Source organism: Cornus florida, unplaced genomic scaffold (assembly GCF_030987335.1).
Source record: "Cornus florida cultivar Cherokee Brave unplaced genomic scaffold, ASM3098733v1 CherokeeBrave_3.0.0_Hap2_Chr08, whole genome shotgun sequence".
Taxonomy (NCBI): domain Eukaryota; kingdom Viridiplantae; phylum Streptophyta; class Magnoliopsida; order Cornales; family Cornaceae; genus Cornus; species Cornus florida.
The window spans coordinates 28,030,742-28,050,040 of record NW_026775578.1 but is presented as its reverse complement, the minus strand read 5'-3'; the positions used below and the strand labels follow the sequence as shown (position 1 = coordinate 28,050,040).

Here is a 19,299-nt window from a genome sequence, read left to right as displayed (position 1 = left end):
TTTTCCCTTTAAAAATTATTATATATATTGTAACCTTTTTCCTTCTTATCTAAATTGATTTGTGATTTTATAATATGCGTATTTTATATTTTTAAATTTTTTTTAATTGTTATTTTGCTACATACTATTTGAATTTTCATTAATGCACTATTCTTGCACTTTTATTTTTTCAAATTATTATCTTACTTGGGAATGACAAAATACCCTGTAGTATGGGATACCATTCTGATCTGCTCATTTAGAACAATTATGAGTTTGCTTAAATTTTGTAGCGAAATTAGAGATTAGGATTGATAACCCATAAACTGTTATTTGAAAATTTCTAAAAACTGTATTGTTTTAAAAAATTTATAATAATATTAAGTCCCAAGTTAAAATTTGTTTTTGGGAATGAGTTGCCTTTCCTAGTCTTAAATATATTCTTAACTCCATTGTATCAAGGTTTAATTTAAACAATCTATTAACAAACTAACGGGATGAGATCATGAGAGGCCAATGTGTAATGTGAAATATTAAATAAATAAATAAATAAAGCCAAAAATGTTCCTCGAAAAACAAACGATGTCGTTTGAGTCTTTAAATACCATAGGTTTAATTGTTTAAAACTCCGTATTATTTTCCTCCATTGCAAAGAACGGTGGCTTCACTCTCTTCAGCCCCCAATAAACCCCAGACGCAGTTTTTGCTCCTCTCTCTCTACATAGTAGAGTTGATACTGAAAGAATCGAAAAATGGTTCTATCGAACAAAAAGTTAAAGCAGAAGCTGAGAGATGTGATGGTCGACTCGTTAGCAGCATCAGAGGCTCAAACCCATCGCACCAACGTTGTCTCAACGGACACAGACGATCCCAAATCACAGACTCCGAATTCGCTCAAATCTCTCCTGGATTCAGCAACCCAGAAACCCAGATTGTCCAAGAGAGAGAAACGAAGAAAACCCCTCCCTTTACAGGGTACAGAGGTTGTGGGTGTGAGTGAGAGCGGTGATACGGAGGAGAAAGGGAATGAGAAAAGTGGTTCGTATGGTGCGAGTAAAAGGAAGAAGAGGAAGAGAGAAGAGGCTACAGAGGTTGTGGGTGTGAGTGAGAGTGGTGATACGGAGGAGAAAGAGAATGAGAAAAGTGGTTTGGATAGTATGAGTAAAAGGAAGAAGAGGAGCAGAAAGGAGGGTTTGGAGAGTGGATTAGCGGCCAAATCTGAACAGAGTGTAGCTGCAGCGAAAAAGGCAATGAAATCGAAGAAGAGGAAGAAACAGAAGAAAAAGAAGAGAAAGGAGAAGAAGCTTGCAAAGGAGGAGGCGAAGAAGGTTGCAATGGAGGAGGCCAAGAAGGGTGATGAGGGTGCAAGTGGAGGGATTGAAGAACAAGGTGGGGATGAGAGAATTCAGAACAACCACAGGTATAATTTTGAAAATTAGAATTACTCATTTTGTCAAATTCGTTTTTCTACCTCTGTTTTCAATATTTCAGTTTATTTTTGGTGAAGGTAGGTTTTTTCTTGTGTTAATTCGGTTGATTAGTTGTGTTTATGAGAATTTTGAGCCAAATTGGATGTGATTTTTCTGTTTTTGGACATGTTGTGGCTTATGGATTATATTCAACTATAAATATAGACATGCTGATTAATGTGTAATTTGTTTTTTAAATACAGTTTCCCAAATTGTTTTTTATGCTTTGTATAATATTATTATTTGGTCTATTGAAGATCTAATGTTGTTGTTACTTAAGCTGGATTATTAAGGAGGAGGGAGAGAGAGAGGATATGATATCTCAGAGAATTAAAGCAGGATGGGTTAAGTAGAGTAGTCCCTCTGACATATCGTGTTGAACAAGTAAATTATATGAAATAGCTACTAGACCAGAGCATTATGGAATATAATATTAGGTGGCTAATGAAAATGTTTATTGAAAGGAGAAAACTATAAATGAGTATATTTGCGAGATGGTCGAAGTGGTACCCATTGTAGATAAACTGAGATAGAACTGATAAAGAGGGTTTAGACACGTTTAGCAAAATAAATAAATGCAAATAGTGAGGAAGAGTGATATGCTTATAAAATGAGCATAACCTAAAAGAGGATGTTGATGTGGATGTGATATAAGACAATAGAGAACAAAAATTATAAACAGTACAGTGGTGAGACAGTAGAAGTGTCACTCACTGGAGGTAAATAAATGAGAACAAATTAAGATGGTTTAGACATGTGCAGCAAGAACTGAATCAATAACTGAGCCAGTGAGAGAGTGACACAATCCACATTGAAGATAAGATTGGAAAATAGAAAGACTAGAATTGGTTTGGGCTGAAATAGAGAGAAAATGTGATCGTTTGTAGATGAACTGAAGTTATGGCTTTACAAAATGTAGTGGGTGGACCAGGAATCATGTAGTTGATCGAAACTGTTGGGACAAAGCTTTGTTTAGTTGAGTTGTCTATATGTGGTTAGTTTACCACTTTACCTGTTTCGTTAAAAAGTCATATTACTATTTATTGTGACATTGCAGTAAATGGGATTTATTATTCTTTTAGTTTCTCATCAGGGTCTTTTTGGGTTGTTGAAAGTATGCAGGACCAGAGAAGAAACTAGAACATTGGATTTAGAGTTCCTGTTTTTATGAGAACCTAAGAAAATAAAGGCTCTAGTAAACTGAGACTTATACAGATAATTGGCTTAGCTGACTAAAAGTTTTTCATGGTTAAGAAATTAAAAAGGCAATATATATAAGACTTATTTTTCCCTCAACTTTCTCAAGAACTAAATGGGGGTAAAAATGTGTTACAATTAATCTATGGATGATTTTAGATAAAAATGAAGATGCCTTATTTCCTTATGGTATTATTAGGGTTTGGAGCTTTTCACTGATTCCATGTGTTGCATTATGTTCTTAGTCAAGAAAATGAGGATGCTGTTACAAAAGTTTATGTTGGAGGTATTCCATACTACTCAACTGAGGATGATATTCGGAGCTTCTTTGATGGTTGTGGCACCATTACTGAAGTTGATTGTATGAGGTTTCCCGATAGTGGGAAGTTCAGAGGGATTGCCATAATCAATTTCAAGGTAAACTTACACATATCAGTTTCTGTATTTATATCTGTTAGTTTGTCTCAACTTACTAAGAAAAAAAATTGGTTTTTCCCCTTTTTTCTGTCCATTTCAATTCATGATGGATGTAACATTAAATTTATATTGCTTAATCTATTCACAATTCTTTTTAGTAGGATTTTGATTTCATTATCAGCCTAATAAATTTAAGCTAAGGATTTGTTGCATGTGTGCGCGTGTGAGAGTATGGTGTGTGGACTTGGGTTGGTGAGGAAAAGTTTATTTTTCATGTCGACCATCCGTTAGTGTGCTGCAATTCAGGAAAGTCTGGATGACTGTCATAGATTTGGCATGAAATTAAGGAAATCACTCTTTCGTTATACTTCTATGTGGATCTTGAAAAGGCTTGATATGACAGAAACCTTAAATTTTAAGTTTTGCAAACACAGTTTCTTGGGAAAATGATACCTATCACTCTTAAGCCCATAGGGAAACTATAAATAAGCAGTACAAGAGTTTCATACTCTTTCAAGCTTTAGGTCAATTACTCCACAATATCCTCCAATATCATTGTTTTTGTTGCTTAGGAGTGTAAAAGCAAAGTGACGATTAGTAGTTACATAACCTATCTAGTTATGAAGGTTTGATGCCTCATATACTTGTAAACCCCCTCCCCGAAACTAACAAAATAAAATAAAATAAAATCAACAATAGCAAAATTCTTGTGAAGGAGGATTTCCAACTGATCATTCTTAAATTTTCACACTATTTGCACCCAACCAAGTTATACTTCTATGCTGTAATTCTCTCGTTAGTGTAAATTTTCTTCTTCAGAAAAAGGTAAGTACCTTGATCATGTTTCATTTTTTAAAGTAACCTGGTTTTCTTCTGCCACTTCTTGATGAATGGACTTGTTTGGTCAGCGGATTCTTTTGTTTTAGCCCTTAAGGCTCCATTTGATTATATGGAAATAAGCTAGAAAAGAAAAGAAATAGAAAGTGAAAGAAAAATGAAGTGAATGAAAAGAAAAGAGATTTTCTAGCATGTATTTGGTTAGCATAAAAATTTATCCAAGAAAATTGTAGAAAAATATTAGTTTGTTAGTTTGGATAGCATGAAAGTGGAAAGAAAGTGATTATGCATACCAAAACTACCCTTATGAAGTAAAATGATGGATTATTCAATTCAAATATATAATTGTTTATATTCATTTTTATTATTTATATTTAGAATAAGGCTTCATAATATTTTCTTAGGTAAAACTAATTATTAGTTTAAGATAAACAAATTAAAAAAAAAAATAGAGATGAAGAGGCAATAATACTGTTTGGGAGAAAAATCAAATATTTCACCATATAATATATATATATATATATATATATATATATATATATATATATCCATACCGGATTATGAGTGGCTAGAATTGCAACATAGAACAGACGATTAAAAAAATAAAAAAATTCTATTTAGAAGCAGGATCTATTTTGAGCAATTTTACCCAAATTATCATTGATATTCTGTATATATAATTGTATAATTTGCCTTGCGTACCCAAATTATCATTGACATTCTATATATATAATTGTATAATTTGTCTTGCGAACTTACATCAGAATGGAAGTTTACCTCAGAATGGAAGTTGTTTTGGAGAGAACTTTGCACGATTAAGTTACTGGATAAAATAGGAACTGCAAATAAATAAGTGCTATTTTTCACGTGAAAATAAAATTTTCGCGTGTTTTTTGCGGGAAATTTTTTGAGGGAAAATACTAAATAAGGGAAACTAAATTTTCCATTAGTTTTCGCTATCTATCTATCTATCCAAACTCTAAAAAAATTTAAAAACTTTCAGTTTCCTTTCTTTTCTAGTTGTTTCCACCTAACCAAACAAAGCCTAAAGGCGTTTCGTTTTTCGTGGATGCATATTTTCATGGGTTGAGGGTTCCAAAGGGAGCAAATATGTATGAATCTCTTTTCCTCTGTAGTAAGAAAAAAATACTTCATAGGAAAAATTATTTGAACTTAGATAATCTCGGTCCTATATCTCTTATGAAGTTACTTATATATATATATATATCTTATGAAGTTGATTTGGTATTGTTCTACCTCTTTTTGGTGAAGGAACTTAAATAGTTCAATGGTTCCTCTCTATCTAAGGAGAAAACCCCATCATACTAAATTTTGCTTATTTATTAGAAGTTTCAAACCGAAGTGTTTTTTTTTTTTGGAAGTTAAACTAAACACAGACCAATTATCCACAATGTCCCTAGTGGAACTCAAAACTCTCAAGCTCCTTCTTTGAGTAGGAAAAGATCATACCGTTGGACTAGAGGCCATTCAAATTTTCGAGCCAAAGGTTGTGAGTCGAATTTGTGTAATAATCGAGTTCCACAAACTGGACTTCAAGCTTTGACTTACACCAAACACAAATTGTTGATTAATAAATCAAGTTATTTGCAATCCTAAATTCACCTATATGTATGATTCAATGGAAATAATTATTGCTGTGAAAGAAGCTGCAAAAACAATCAGACCCACCTACAAAGAAAATGCATAATAATAGTAGTGACCTCAATCAAAGATTAACACAAAAATAAATTTAATATTTTTTCGAAATATTATTACAAAGAAAATACAATAATAATTGTAGTGATCCCAATAGAAGATTAACACATAAATAAAATAAATATTTTTTCAAAATATTAATTTTATATTTGTTTAGTTTATAACCTAAAATAAAATTTATATTCCATCACCCCCCCCCACCACCTAATGAACCGCTAGTCTCTATCTCTCTAGAACACCATGTTTGAAGGGTCTGCAACTCTAATAATACTATGTAGTCCTATCCTCCCTTTATAAACTTAATTGCCTTGCCTCAAGACGCAGGTCTTAAGGATTCATGCTTCTCATGGCTTCTGCAAAGCTTAAGATGTGTGGCACTGCCAAGTATTAGTGCCTCTTGGAATTTAGAACTTCTCCAAGCACACAGCAAGAAGATGATGGTCTTGGTCCTCTCATGGTACACGTCCCTTGGCATGCTAGTGTCCTTAAGTTTTTGCAACTTATCCTCTCTAAGCTCCAACCCATAACATTCTTTAATTTTGATGTTATCTAAAATTTACTCTTGGCCCACATATGTGAAACTTCTAGAGATAATATAAGGTTCGCATAATTTTCTAAATTGATGTGGTCTAGCGGTATCAGCCTCTTACCTCCTAAAGGGAGATCAGAGGTTCAAGTCTCAGAAGAGACAAGTGTGTGTGAGTACCAACTAGGAAAAAAAAAAATTTGATGTGGGTAAATTGACTAATCTAGCAAAAAAAAAAAAAAAAAAAAAAAACAAATATTGCTAAAACTTGAAAGACAGGTGAAGAAATTGGCACATTTTATGGACAAACTTATTGTTCATCCTAGCTATCGCATGAAGTTATGGGACACCATCTTATTTGATTGGCAACGACGATGGCTGAAGCAAGCAAGATTCTAGATTTTGGTTCTTCATCAACTGTTGTCCTGATATAGATTGGATTGAAAGTCTCAATTTCTTCTAAATGTGTTTATTGTTTCAAAGATGATTTCTACATCAAATTGCCTCAAAATTGTTATAAGAATTGGTTGAAATTGAATAGAATTTTTTTGGGGGGAAAATGGATCTTTGTTTCACAAAAGACCAAAAGCATTCAAAAGTCCAAAAAGGATCTGTTGAAATGTGGAATGCGCATGGCAAAGTATATATATTTTGGTGAAGAAAGGAGTCACTGCTGTCATATTGATTTTATTATTTTATTTCTTCTGCAGACAGAAGCTGCAGCTAAGAGAGCTTTGGCCCTTGATGGAGCTGACATGTAAGTTTCCTATAAATAACATTTCTCCAGTTGCAATTTATCGTTTTCCCCCCTTTCTCATGCTCATGAAGGCTTCTTTATTTGTTGCAGGGGTGGACTTTTCCTTAAAATCCAGCCTTATGAGTCAACTAGAATTAAGTCAACTAGAGTTAGCAAAGTATCTGATTTTGCCCCTGCAATTGTGGAGGGTTACAATAGGATCTACATTGGTAATTTATCATGGGATATTACTGAGGATGAACTGAGGAAATTCTTCTCAGGTTGCAGTATATCTTCCATTAAATTTGGTGAAGACAAGGAAACAGGGGAATTCCGGGGTTACGCCCACGTGGACTTTGCTGATAGTCTCTCTCTAAATATGGCATTAAAATTGGATCAAAAGATTGTCTTTGGGAGACCTGTGAGAATAAGTTGTGCAGTTCCGAGGAAAGTACCAGAAAGCAATTCAAAATCTGCGCCAACAAGTAATGTAGCTGATAGTGGTGAGGCTAGCACTCTTACTGGGAAGATAAGAAGGCGGACATGCTATGAGTGTGGTGAAAAGGGCCATCTTTCATCATCTTGCCCAAAGAAGCAAACCACTGATCTAACGTATTCCAGCTAATGAAGTAGGAAATTTGTTATTTCATTTGTTGTTCTAATATATCAGAGTTGAATACTTGAAATTTTTCTTTATCATTGTTTCAGGAGCCTCGGGATTGTTACCTGTCATTTGAACAGATGCAATGCCATATATGGTAGCTTTTACACCTTCAAATTACCCCAGTTAATGCAACAACTTTTTTTTTTTTTCCTCAGTAATTCACAATTTATATCTTATTTCCTGTATTTTCTGTATTGAGTAGATGGTGTTGTTCATGGTTTGCTTGCTATGGTATGAATGCATTACCAGTGTCCATTTGAAGTTTAAAAAGATGCTGAATTTTTTTGTTGCTTTTGCACCATGAGCTGCAATTTGTATAAATTTTTTGTGTTGGTTCTTCAGTAGGTGCTAGAATGCATTTTGTTTACATGAGAAGCCGAAAATTTGTGCATAATTTTGTTGTCACCAACCCCAAAAGATAGAAACAGAAGGCAGGGTAAAGAGAATGCCTTAAAAGTCACGGCACATGTGACTTGTACGTGGAAAACTAGATTTACTGAATTGGATGCTAAATAAGTAGTCATTTTCTAAATCCGGTTTTTTGTGTCATGTTTTCACGGGACTTTTGAAGTTGGAAATTGGAATTTCGTACTATACTTGCTTTGGTCCGTGAGCTTTTAGTTGCCTATATATCACATCCAATTTATTTCAGGAAATTGCTGGTACTTTCCCCAACACAGGAGCAAGTGACATGAATAAAATCCGCATTCTGTAGGCTGCATCTCACAAGAATACCAGATGTATTCTGCTTTGGAGTATATATATATATATATATATATATATATATATATATATATATATCGTATATTGGAGTCTATTTAGCTTTGTAAATGCATGAACCTAAATCATCTTCAGTGTGCAAGAAAGGTTGGAGATCATCCCAAGGGTGGAGTCCACACCCATGGGGTGATCCACATCCTTCACTTTTGCACACCACCAACGTGCTGCACACCGGACCGGATCCTCTCTCTCATAAATGCATGTGTATAATGTTTCTGTATTTTCTTTATAGCCCTATATATCATATCTTAAAATATAATTAAATAATTAAGGTGGTTTCTTACTTTTTATTTTAAGTAAGCCAACCCATTCAGCAGGGAATGGAATGATTGATTTTCTATTTTAAGTAATTTTTTTTTTTTTTTGAAAGTTAAAGCAAACAAACTTGACCACAATTTTAAGAGCTCTCTGTCTACATTTAAAGAATCTCCATGTGGCACTAAGAGCAAAAACGATGATGACTATGAATCAATTAAATCTTCCAACAGTAAAATTGAAGTTAGCATGCATTTACATGGTAATTAAGATGTGGTTCGGAACAGGGTGTCACTTTTACTCTCCCTAAGTTTGTTTGGTTAGCAGGTGTACCTGTTTGTCCTACCTCAAATAACTGAATCTACCCGCCACGGTCCACACCTCTACTACTTCCCAAGCTCTCGTCTCCCTATATATATATATAGTATATATATAAGCACACATATAAATATATATATACACACACGGACAAGGATCCTCTCCAGCGCAGGAGAGGTCCAGCACACACACACACCCATTTTTGTCTTTAATTTGCTGTTTCATTTCATCAAACAAAACATCCCAGATCTCTCCTTTTTAGCTCCAAATTTCTACAAAAATTCTTCTTGGGCAAATGTTATACATCTTAAGTAAATGAGATTGTAACTTAGGTTAGTTAGCTTCTCTTTTCTGTGGTGATTGATGGCGGTCAATTCAAGATCGAAAACGGAGCTTTCAGTCCAAAAAAAGAAATGGCAAGACAGAGAAACTAGTCCTGAAAGAACCAAGATTTGGATCGAACCCAAATTGAAGACAGACAACAAAGTCCCTCTTATATACTATCTCTCAAGGAATGGCCAACTCGACCATCCTCATTTTACAGAGGTTCCTCTCTCTTCCTCCAAAGGACTTTATCTCAGAGGTAATATATAAACATATACATATAAGGTGTATATATATATATATATATATATAATGGCTTTGTAGACTTTGAATTTTCACTATCAGGCAATATGTGTCTTAATGTCTCTGTTCTGCAGATGTGATCAATAGATTGAACTCTCTCAGAGGAAAAGGCATGGCAAGCATGTACTCTTGGTCTTCTAAACGGTAAAACTTTTTGCATTGTGTTTGGCTGCTGAGAAAACTGAGGAAAAGCATGGATTTTTATTTTTTAATCTAATGATTTTTGTTGCTTCTCTTTTATTGATTATAAAAATTGCAAAATTCATGAACTCCGAAACAATTAAATATCCAAAATTTTAAGACTTTGGTTGTATTTTCTCACGGTTTCTCACCAACCAAACAGAGTTTGAGTTAGGAATCTCAACTTTTTATTGACAATACATTCATACTACATGAAAATTGAATATCTAATATTATATTGTGTTGTATTTTTCTTACTGTTTCTCACTAACTAAACAGAGCTTGAGTTAAAAATTTCAATTTCACAATACATTCATATGATATATACATGTGTATATATATAATTCATATGATTTGATTGTGAATTCAGGGTCTACCGGAATGGATTTGTGTGGCAAGATTTATCTGAGAATGACTTGATATGTCCAACACAGGGCCGTGAATACGTCCTCAAAGGATCTGAACTTCTTCAGAGCTCTGTGAGCTTAAGGTACCATGAAACAACAGCATCATTGAAAAACCTGCCGGAGATAAAACTTTCCAGCGAAGATTGCGATTTTCCGGCGACTATGAGGAGAAGAAATCAGTCATGGAGCTCATTCGACCCTCAGGAATACAGAGTCTACAAGGTGAAATCCGGCAGAGAACTTACTGGAAAAGCCGCGGACGTGTCGACGCAGACGGAGGATAGCCGGCAACGAAGAAGAAGTGTTAGAGAGGTGAGGGAAGAATGTGAAAAGGGTATGAATAAAGAGTGTGGGGAGAGCATTACAGAGCTGAGCAGAGGAGATATATCTCCACCAGTTTCGATTTCTAGTGTAGAAGGCATGGAGGGTGTGAGTGGATCAAGAGGCGCTGATCTATCGGGCCGTGTTTGCGATCGGACGGCTGAGAATATGCATCCGAGTGGGAGAATGAAGGCTTCCCAAGCGTTGATGAAGTTGATCAGTTGTGGTTCGGTTCCGGTCAATGATTGTGAGTCAATCAAGGGTTAGGACTGGGGGATCATGAAGGAAGACTATGGACTTGGATGTCGGATATTGAGTGCACTAGATATTTCGACCCATGATAATGTATCTTTTTTTAAAAAAAAATTAGTCTATCTATTTATAAAATTACTAATAACCATATAATATTTTATTCCCTCTTTTCATGATATTGGTTCATTTTGAAAATTGTGACTCAATGGTCACATTATAAGTGTACATACCCAATCAAATATACTCACTCCATCACATAATATTTGTTCACTTTAAAAATTGTATTTCACATTGTGTTTGACTGGGTAGGTACACTTATGACGTAACATGCCTGACGCACCTAATATTTACTCCCTCTCAAGAAATAGTGGGACTCATTTAATGACGGTTCACTCTCGTTGGTTAATGATACAATCGAGGTAGGTTCGCAAAGAAACGTGTGATATCAAATTATAAAATTAATAAAGTTGATATTATAATATTTGACAAAAATGTTTTGATCTACTAAATAGATGAACACTTACCTTCACACCATTGTGTAGCATAATGATAAAATGATACCTGTTCACGATTATTGTCCTAATAACTCTTTTGATAGGCTTACGCTAAAAAATACAAATTTTCACAAACTAAGAAATTTTGTTCTAATGACTCTATCAACTCTAAAAAGATACAAATTTTCACATACTCAAGAAATTTTTTTCCAATATGGAATTCCAAACTACAAGCATGGCTTGTGTTAAATTTCGAAGAAAGGCATAAAATAAATAATACTGATAAAGATTTTTATTTATTTTATTTTTTTTAGCACCATTATATTCCTGAAGTTTACATAGAGGGTTGGAGAAAAGTAATGATGGGCCAATACTATAGGGAGACTTTAGATCTTCTGGACTATCAGGGTCCAATTGTCAACAACAAATTAGTCTATAATTGGGCCGGATGATCCAAAGTTTTATTGGGTTGGGAATGAGATAGCCCAGATAATGGGAAACAGTAATCTTAAACATAAATCAGTTCTCAGAACTAGGATAATGAGACCAGTTGTAAACTGACCCAGCCCGAGAACCACCAAACCCAAGAACCAAACCCATGCAGAAGAATATTATGGACAGGACCAAACATTAAGCTCCCATTTTTTTTTTTTTTTTTTTTTTTTTTTTTTTTTTTTTAGAGCAGTGCATTAAGCTCCCATTCTAATACATAATAAATTTGTATAGTGTCTTTCTTTTATTTTTCAATAGTTTATTAGTGTTATAAAATATTAAATTTTTTATGTATAATAAGAGAAAGAAACTATACAAAATTTTGAAAAATAATGAAAAAACATCTATTATGGAGAGTTGAATTTAGAGTTTTTCACATTAGTATAGTGAATTGTGGAATGTTGATAGGTGAATGAGATTAAGACTTGTAGAAGTTTGTATATTAAAAAAAAAAAAAAAAAAAACAAAAAAAAAAAACTACTAAAAAAAATCTACAAAAATAGAGAATAGTTTTAGGAGGTGCATGCTATATAAAGACTACGAGTCTCATTTCTAAACCAATTTTAAGAGTGAGAGAAGAGTTGGATGAGATCAAACACTGCAAATTGCTTTCATCCATTCAAAATTATTTGGTATCTATTTGTTTTATTAACAAATGAACAAAAATTTTGAGTAATGGTGAATGAAATGAGGAATATAAATGAAGTGATATTTAATTTTTGTTTTCAGAAGTGATATTTAATTGGAAATCACAGAGATTAGAAAAACAAATCCTTCCAGTTTCTGTTTTACTTCCGATTTGAAATATATATACAAGTGATGTTTAAATATTTTTATATCTTACAGTCCTATTTATTTACTAATTAACGCATATGCACACACAATTACAAATTATCTTATCACTTAAGTTAAAAGGTAAGAATTACAATAACAATCTATTATCTAGACTAATTGAAATACTTGGATTTCAAATAAGGTTTTATTTCAACTCATTTAATAATACAATTTGAAATACTTCAACTTCAAATAGGGTTTCATTTGCAGCACAATACTCCAACATATCAAATCAATGGGTAGGTCGAGTCTATGGGTGACAAATTTCTCTATCTTCTTGTGACAGATTCAGTTTATGCGTGTTATACTCCATTGTTCAAACTAAAAAAATATTAAAAAAGAGACTTATTATTATTATTATTAAAATAGATACAAGAATGATTTTGTTTTTTAGTTTTAAATGAATAAATAGAAAAATAATTACATCCACGGCCCAAAGCCACAAGTCCAAAGGAGACTTGCGAGGTCCATCCTTATTTAATTAATGGGAAAGTAAACTCTCAACAGTCAACAATGGTGGGAACATCCACACACACATTCTCCAAACAGAGAAATTCGTAGATCATACAAAGGAGAAGAAAGGGTTGTTCGGTGAGGTTTCATAGAAGGACGATGGTAAATTCCATTCGGCAGCAACAGTTTCAGCATATGAACATTTGCAGCACTTGACAGAAAACAACCGGGGACGAACAGCAACAATGATCAAATTCAGAGTCACCATTGGAGGAGCAGGCTTGTTCCTGAATATCCTGTTATTTATCTCCTTCCAAATGTGATAAACAAAGCTTTCAAGTGTAAGTTTCCATATCAACACCCTGCTATATTTTTACTTTTGTTTCCAATTCGAAGACACCCAAATTAAGACTCATTCCATGAATTAGGGTTTGTATAAAACCCACATTTATCTTGCAATCTGTTCCGTATGACTTTAGAATAAGGCCACTGGTGAAATAGATGTTCATGACATTCAGCTGCACTTAGACATCAAAAGCATACATTCTGTTGCATAGTGAAGTGGAGTGATGGCTTGTCTTGTATTAACAGTTTGTCTTGAATAGCCAGCCACAGGCAAAATGAGTGTTTAGGTACAGAGTGACTAAACCAAACAATTTTAAACCAGTGAGCATTTGGAGGAGGTTGGGTAATGGCTCTAAGGGTGTGTTTCAATGAGTATGTTTTGGATCGTGATGGGTTCCATTGGATGAGGTCATTTGTGGTAGGTTTGTAATGTCATTTAGGGGAGAAACCATGTTGGAGACGTGTCTAGGTGATAACCACTGCTCATTGTACATAAGTGAAGACATTCTGATGTATTTGTTGATGTTCCAGCCCTGTCTAGAGTTAGAATTCACTACCTTGTAAAGTGGACGACAGGAAAGACAGTTGTCTTCTATGACCATAGTAGATGCAACATTGTTAATCTTGTGTAGAATGAGTGGTTGAGCCAAGATACTTATGTTGCAGCAGCTTCCTCCAAGACCAGGTACAGTTGCTTGGTATACCCAGCTCCCACAAACTATTGTGCTTGATCAAATGCTTGAAGGTCCACATTTTCCGTAAACTGTTTTGAGTCTTGAGAGCATAGAGTCCAAATGTGTTTCAAAATGGAGGCTTTGTTCCATTCTTGTAAATCAGGAATTCCAAGACCACCGCTTTCTTTTGGCCTACAAACTTCATCCCATGCCACTTTAGCTCTAAACTTGTTCATTGCAGGCCCTGTCCAAAGAAATCTCAAGAGAATCTGATTAATTCTAGTACATATTTCAGCGGGAAGAATTAGGAGATTTGTCGAGTAGATATGCATGCTTAGAAGAGTTGCTTTGATGAGTTGCAACCTCCCAGCAAAGGATAAATCTCTTGCTATCCAACTAGTAATCCTTAAGAGCAAATTGTCAGCAAGAACTTGGCAATTAGTTGCATGCAACCTGCTAGTAATGTGGGGCATTCCTAAATACTTGAAGAGAAGAGTACCACAAGGAAAGTGAAACAGATTGCATATGGTATGCCTAGTAGGTTCTGTGACAGTACAAAAGTATAAGTGAGACTTGAGCGGTTAGGAACAAGACCAAAGAGGTGGGAGAAAGTATCCAGGGCAGTTTTGAGGATTCTTGCTGAATTGATGCCCCCATTGCAAAATATAAGAACATCATCAGCAAGGAGATGTGGGAGATTTGTAAAGCCTTGCATCTCCAATGGTATATGAAACTCGGATTAGATGAAGTCATATGGTTAGTAATTGAACACAGAGCATCCATTGCAACTACAATTAGGTAGGGGGATATAGGATCCCCTTGCCTCAATCCCTTAATTCTAAAGTTCTCCATTCACTGACACTGAAAGGAAAGCTGTAGAGATGCATGTTTTGATCCAAATATAAACAAAGAGGACAGTTCATGAGGTCAAGTAGCCAATGGATGTTATCATAAGCTTTGTTAAGATCAATCTTTATAGTGCACCTAGGAGAGAACTAGTCCCTATGGTACCCTCTCAAAAGTTCTTGAGCCAATATGATATTGTCCCCTGATTTCCTACCTTTAACAAAGGTATTTTGAGCCTTGTCAATAAGGGTAGATAATATGGGCTTTAACTTGGCCGGTAATTTATAAAAACATTTACACAACACACTGCAACATGATATAGGTCTGTAAACAGATTGAGAAGCAGGATTAAGGATCTTAGGTTTCAAAGCAAGATCAGTTGCATTAACTTGCTTGAGGATTTTCCCTGATTGAAAACCTATTTGATTGCACGTGTCACTTTTTCTCCAATTATACTCCATGATTTCTTAAAAAAAAACACATGAGTTATATCCATCTGGCCCTGGAGATTTATTGGATTTAATGGAGAGTAAGCAACACTTGATATCTTGAGCAGAGGGAATTGAGCTTAAGTTTTCAAAATAATCCTCATGCACTGTTTTTGAAGTAAATTGAGCAAGAAAGTCTTTACATGGGTAGCATTGAGGATCGCTACCTAACAGATTTTCAAAATAGGATGTGAATGTGTGTTTGATGATGTCAGAATCACTGTTAGTGGTTCCATCTTCAGTGCACACCTTAGTTATCTTCTTCTTGTTAAGCCTATTCAAAATGTTTTTATGAAAAAAGCTTGTATTCTGATCCCCCACAAGCCATTGGATTCTTGCCTTCTATTGAAAGATTTGTTCTTCAATTTTGCTCAAGTGCAGGCAATTATTAGCTCCTTCTCTTGTTGTCTATGATATTATAACTATTATTCAGTTTGCTTGTAAATCATTTTTCTATTTATTTATTTATTATTATTTTTTTCTGTAGCAAAAGACCACTCTGTGCGTGAGAGATCATCCAAGAGGCAATGTGCTCCACTCTGTGTCGAGTCCACTCTCTTGATGATCTTCACTCTCCCATGTGCACAGTGTACTCGACCGTCACTACATAGAAGAGGTTTCAAATTTTGGGTTAAGAGGGTTAAAGAGAAGGAAGAACAAGGTAAAGAAGGTTGAGCAAATAGGGACCCTCACTTTATTGCCATCACAACCCCAGTCCATGGGTTGATGATGGGATGACTGCTCCATGAAATATTGAAATTACTGGTACATTACCTCAAAATCCTATTCTAGGCATATATATTTTCTTTGGTTAATGCATTACATACAATGTCATTGGGTATTCTTGGAATGATGTCGATGAGGGCATTAGTTAGGTTTAATCTGTACTTGGTGAAGATATAAGTCAAATTCATCTTTATGTAAATTAGTTGATTTCTTCCTGTATATCGTGTTGATTTTGCACATATAATTCACTTTGGTATCTTCCATTTTTTTGTGACATTCTAATTTTTCATGTTCTTAGTTTCTTTGTACATGAATTCCTAATGCTCTGTATGGTTGGTATGAAAATAATGGTAAACAATAAATAAATAAATAAACCTACATCCTATTTAGTGATCCTAGCTTGTTCTTAGCAATTTGTTTGAATTGTGTGCACGCGTTTGTATACAGAAGTGATCCACACTTGCTGTAAGAATATTATGTGTTTTAGCTACTGGCATTTTGCTGTGCGTGCGCTAGGCATGATGAAGCCTGTCTTGAGGTTCTCCATTGGTAGTTCCTAAGATAAGTGTGCATAGTGCTGACATAGTTGTTGGCTTTGGCGCCATTTATCCCACGCTATTTATTCAGATGTTGTTCGCTTTGCATATTCTTTGTGCTCACGATTTTCACAATGCATATCCACGTGCAAGGGGCATACCCCTTATAAGTGTCAACTTCTCCACAAGCTATGTGTGAACAAGATGATTTAGACCATTCATATAAATCTCTGCTTACTTCACATTGATTAGAGCTAGAAAAATTATAAGTAGCATGAATCATCACAATAATTAATTTTTAAACTAGAACAAAAGAACTATAGAAATGACTTCAAGAGATAAATTCCAGTTGATTTGAGCACTTCAGTATCTGATACTGAGCCCACCCATAGTTGGGCCTATATATTGTATAAGTAAATAAAGCTGATATCCAAGTAATATTTTGCATTAGCCAGTATCTTACATTGATTGAAAGAATTCTAATTAGCACGACAGTATGACAATTAATTTTTCAATTAATATTTGATTGAGAGACAATTGAACTTGTGAAAATTATATTGAATTTTTCAAAACCTATTGTTGGATTTTAAGTTCAAAACAACTTGGAGGTTGCGGCAATCAATTTGACATCTTAATGATTAGAGAACCTTCTATGAATACTTCAAAGCGATCTTTCATATCGACTCTTTCTTTACACAGATTGCCTGTGGGCTGCTTTTTTATTTTGTCAACTTGGGCTCATAAACATTGAATAAAAGCCTCTCTCTCTCTCTCTCTCTCTCTCTCTCAAAATTTAAAAATTAAAAAAAGATTCCAGGGTAATGACATAAAATTAAAGGTAAATTGCACTTACCTTCCTTGAAGTTTGGACAAATCTCACATAGGTAGAGCGTTTGAGGTTTATTACTCTGATTTCCCTTAAGAGTCAAGATTATAAAAAATAAATTATACTCTTATACGTAATATATTTTTATAATACAAAATATATTATAAAATCTAAAAAAAATTAATTTTCTATCTCATATCTCTTATTACTTTCTCTCTCCTGTCCACCACCGTTACCCCCTCATAAAAAAATATTGCAAATAAATAAAAAATAAGTGTAACAGCAACTTGGTCAATTTATAATTTTTTTTTTTATGAGTTTTGATAGAGAGGGGGTTGTTGAACATATATCCAAACGTCAAGAGAGGTCAAAACAATAAATTTGAAACGCTCTACTTGTGTAAAATTTGCTCAAACTTCAGAGAAAGTTAGTGTAATTTATGATTTATCCTAAAATTAGATAGTTCTCCATGGTTTTAGTCTTAGTCGTGAATGAATAACAGAGCATGGTTAGGGTTCTTAGGAAAGGAAGACAATAAGAAAATTATTTGTATGATTACATAGTAATTTGAATTTTCAGACAAATTTACAGAATAAATTTCCTGGTTAAATGTGCTGAATACATTACATATATCTACGTCCATGTTCTATCATGCATGACAGCTTAATTCGGACTTTTAGAAGAAATGATGTAACGTATTGACTAGGAGACATAATAAGAAAACATTTTCTTTTAATACCCTCAAGTCTACAATTTGATAAAAGGCAGGGACGAGCCAAGTATAGGCTTAACTCTCGAGGGGAGCAGTTACCCCACGTGGCCCGGCTCCTCCATATATATATATATATAAAATATACATGAGAAACTTTATAAATGCCTCCTTAAAATTTTTAATTTTTTAACTTAATTTTTTTCTTTTTTCCTCTTTTATCTTCAAATTTCTTTAATTCTCCTCTAAAAAATAAAAAGTTTACTTTCTTTTTCTTCAATCAAATCCTAATTTATTTTTCTTCATAGTTCTCTGATTTTTCTTCTTGTTTTGTGTTTTTTTCCCCTCTTAAAAATTCTTTTTTTTGCACTTATGTATAATGTTGTAATCTTTTTTTCTCCTCTTCTTATTTAAAATTTTTACTATAACTTTATGAACTCAACATGTGTATTATATTTTTTTGAATTTTTCTTTACTGTATTTTTTTCTACAAAATAATGACATACATCTGAGTCTTGATTAATGCGTTGTTATTGCGGTTCTATTTTTTTGGATTACTGTCTTGCTACACTAATAGGGTGTCTTGCTACACTAATAGGGGAAAAAAAAATAGAAAAATAATTCTTGCATCGAATATCTGCGGTGAATTGTTAGACCTACTTTTTTAATTGGTCAATTGTGCAACAAATAAGGAAAAAGAACACTCCACTTAGTTATATTTTATATAAAAAGCCAATTAAAAATTATTCCGTTAAATAATTCACTGCAAGTATTTGATGTGAGATAATATTATCATGTTCAATATGCCTCTCTTGAAATAGAATTATTGAGACTATCATACATTCCTAAATTGGTTAAAGCTAATTAAATAAGTGAAAAACATAGGGCAACTGTCAAATGTGACATAAAAAATAAAGCTATCATGCATTACTTTTAAATTATAAAGACCGACGCAGGACAATAATAATTGTATTCAACGAAAATACTATTCAATGTATTCATCCATATGTTAATTTTTATATTTGTAAAGTATTTATTTTTCTTATACTCTTCCTTAATTAGCATATTAATATTTTGTAGTAAATTTTTCCTTTTTTCTTATTAGCTTATTTATTTGAACAATTTATATATATATATTTTTTATCATGTTCAATATGCATCTCCTGAAATAGATTTTTGGCTTCATCACTGTTTT

The 19,299-nt window shown here is 33.7% G+C and overlaps 2 protein-coding genes and 1 long non-coding RNA gene across 4 annotated transcripts; all 3 read left to right on the top strand.

Annotated features, from left to right (window-relative positions):
• The first annotated feature begins 634 nt into the window (after window positions 1-634).
• Window positions 635-7,695, top strand: LOC132270983 (phragmoplastin interacting protein 1). 2 transcript variants are annotated; one of them, XM_059772200.1, is made up of 5 exons: window positions 635-1,399; window positions 2,891-3,062; window positions 6,852-6,898; window positions 6,989-7,506; window positions 7,586-7,695. In XM_059772200.1, exons 1-4 carry the CDS (start codon window positions 732-734, stop codon window positions 7,500-7,502), a joined length of 1,401 nt encoding a protein of 466 aa, XP_059628183.1. In that variant the 5' UTR covers window positions 635-731; the 3' UTR covers window positions 7,503-7,506; window positions 7,586-7,695. The 2 variants fall into 2 exon arrangements, with proteins under 2 accessions (XP_059628183.1, XP_059628182.1); XM_059772199.1 differs by having other exon boundaries at window positions 6,989-7,695.
• Window positions 7,696-8,315: 620 nt separating this feature from the next.
• LOC132270984 (protein SOSEKI 5-like) lies at window positions 8,316-10,823 on the top strand. Its single transcript, XM_059772201.1, has 3 exons — window positions 8,316-9,477; window positions 9,596-9,665; window positions 10,072-10,823. Exons 1-3 carry the CDS (start codon window positions 9,258-9,260, stop codon window positions 10,694-10,696), a joined length of 915 nt encoding a protein of 304 aa, XP_059628184.1. The 5' UTR covers window positions 8,316-9,257; the 3' UTR covers window positions 10,697-10,823.
• Window positions 10,824-12,959: 2,136 nt separating this feature from the next.
• LOC132270981 (uncharacterized) lies at window positions 12,960-16,315 on the top strand. Its single transcript, XR_009469621.1, has 2 exons — window positions 12,960-13,295; window positions 15,795-16,315. It is a non-coding gene; the product is annotated as an uncharacterized LOC132270981 (long non-coding RNA).
• The last annotated feature ends 2,984 nt before the right edge of the window (window positions 16,316-19,299 follow it).

What these genes read in the sequence shown, in the direction of transcription:
- LOC132270983 (XM_059772200.1), top strand. Translation starts at nt 732, where the DNA reads ATGGTTCTATCGAACAAAAAGTTAAAGCAGAAGCTGAGAGATGTGATG. An exon ending in TTGCCATAATCAATTTCAAG is followed by an intron (nt 3,063 to 6,851) that starts GTAAACTTACAC and finishes TTTCTTCTGCAG; the next exon opens with ACAGAAGCTGCAGCTAAGAG. An exon ending in GCCCTTGATGGAGCTGACAT is followed by an intron (nt 6,899 to 6,988) that starts GTAAGTTTCCTA and finishes TATTTGTTGCAG; the next exon opens with GGGTGGACTTTTCCTTAAAA.
- LOC132270984 (XM_059772201.1), top strand. Translation starts at nt 9,258, where the DNA reads ATGGCGGTCAATTCAAGATCGAAAACGGAGCTTTCAGTCCAAAAAAAG. An exon ending in CAAAGGACTTTATCTCAGAG is followed by an intron (nt 9,478 to 9,595) that starts GTAATATATAAA and finishes TCTGTTCTGCAG; the next exon opens with ATGTGATCAATAGATTGAAC. An exon ending in TACTCTTGGTCTTCTAAACG is followed by an intron (nt 9,666 to 10,071) that starts GTAAAACTTTTT and finishes TTGTGAATTCAG; the next exon opens with GGTCTACCGGAATGGATTTG.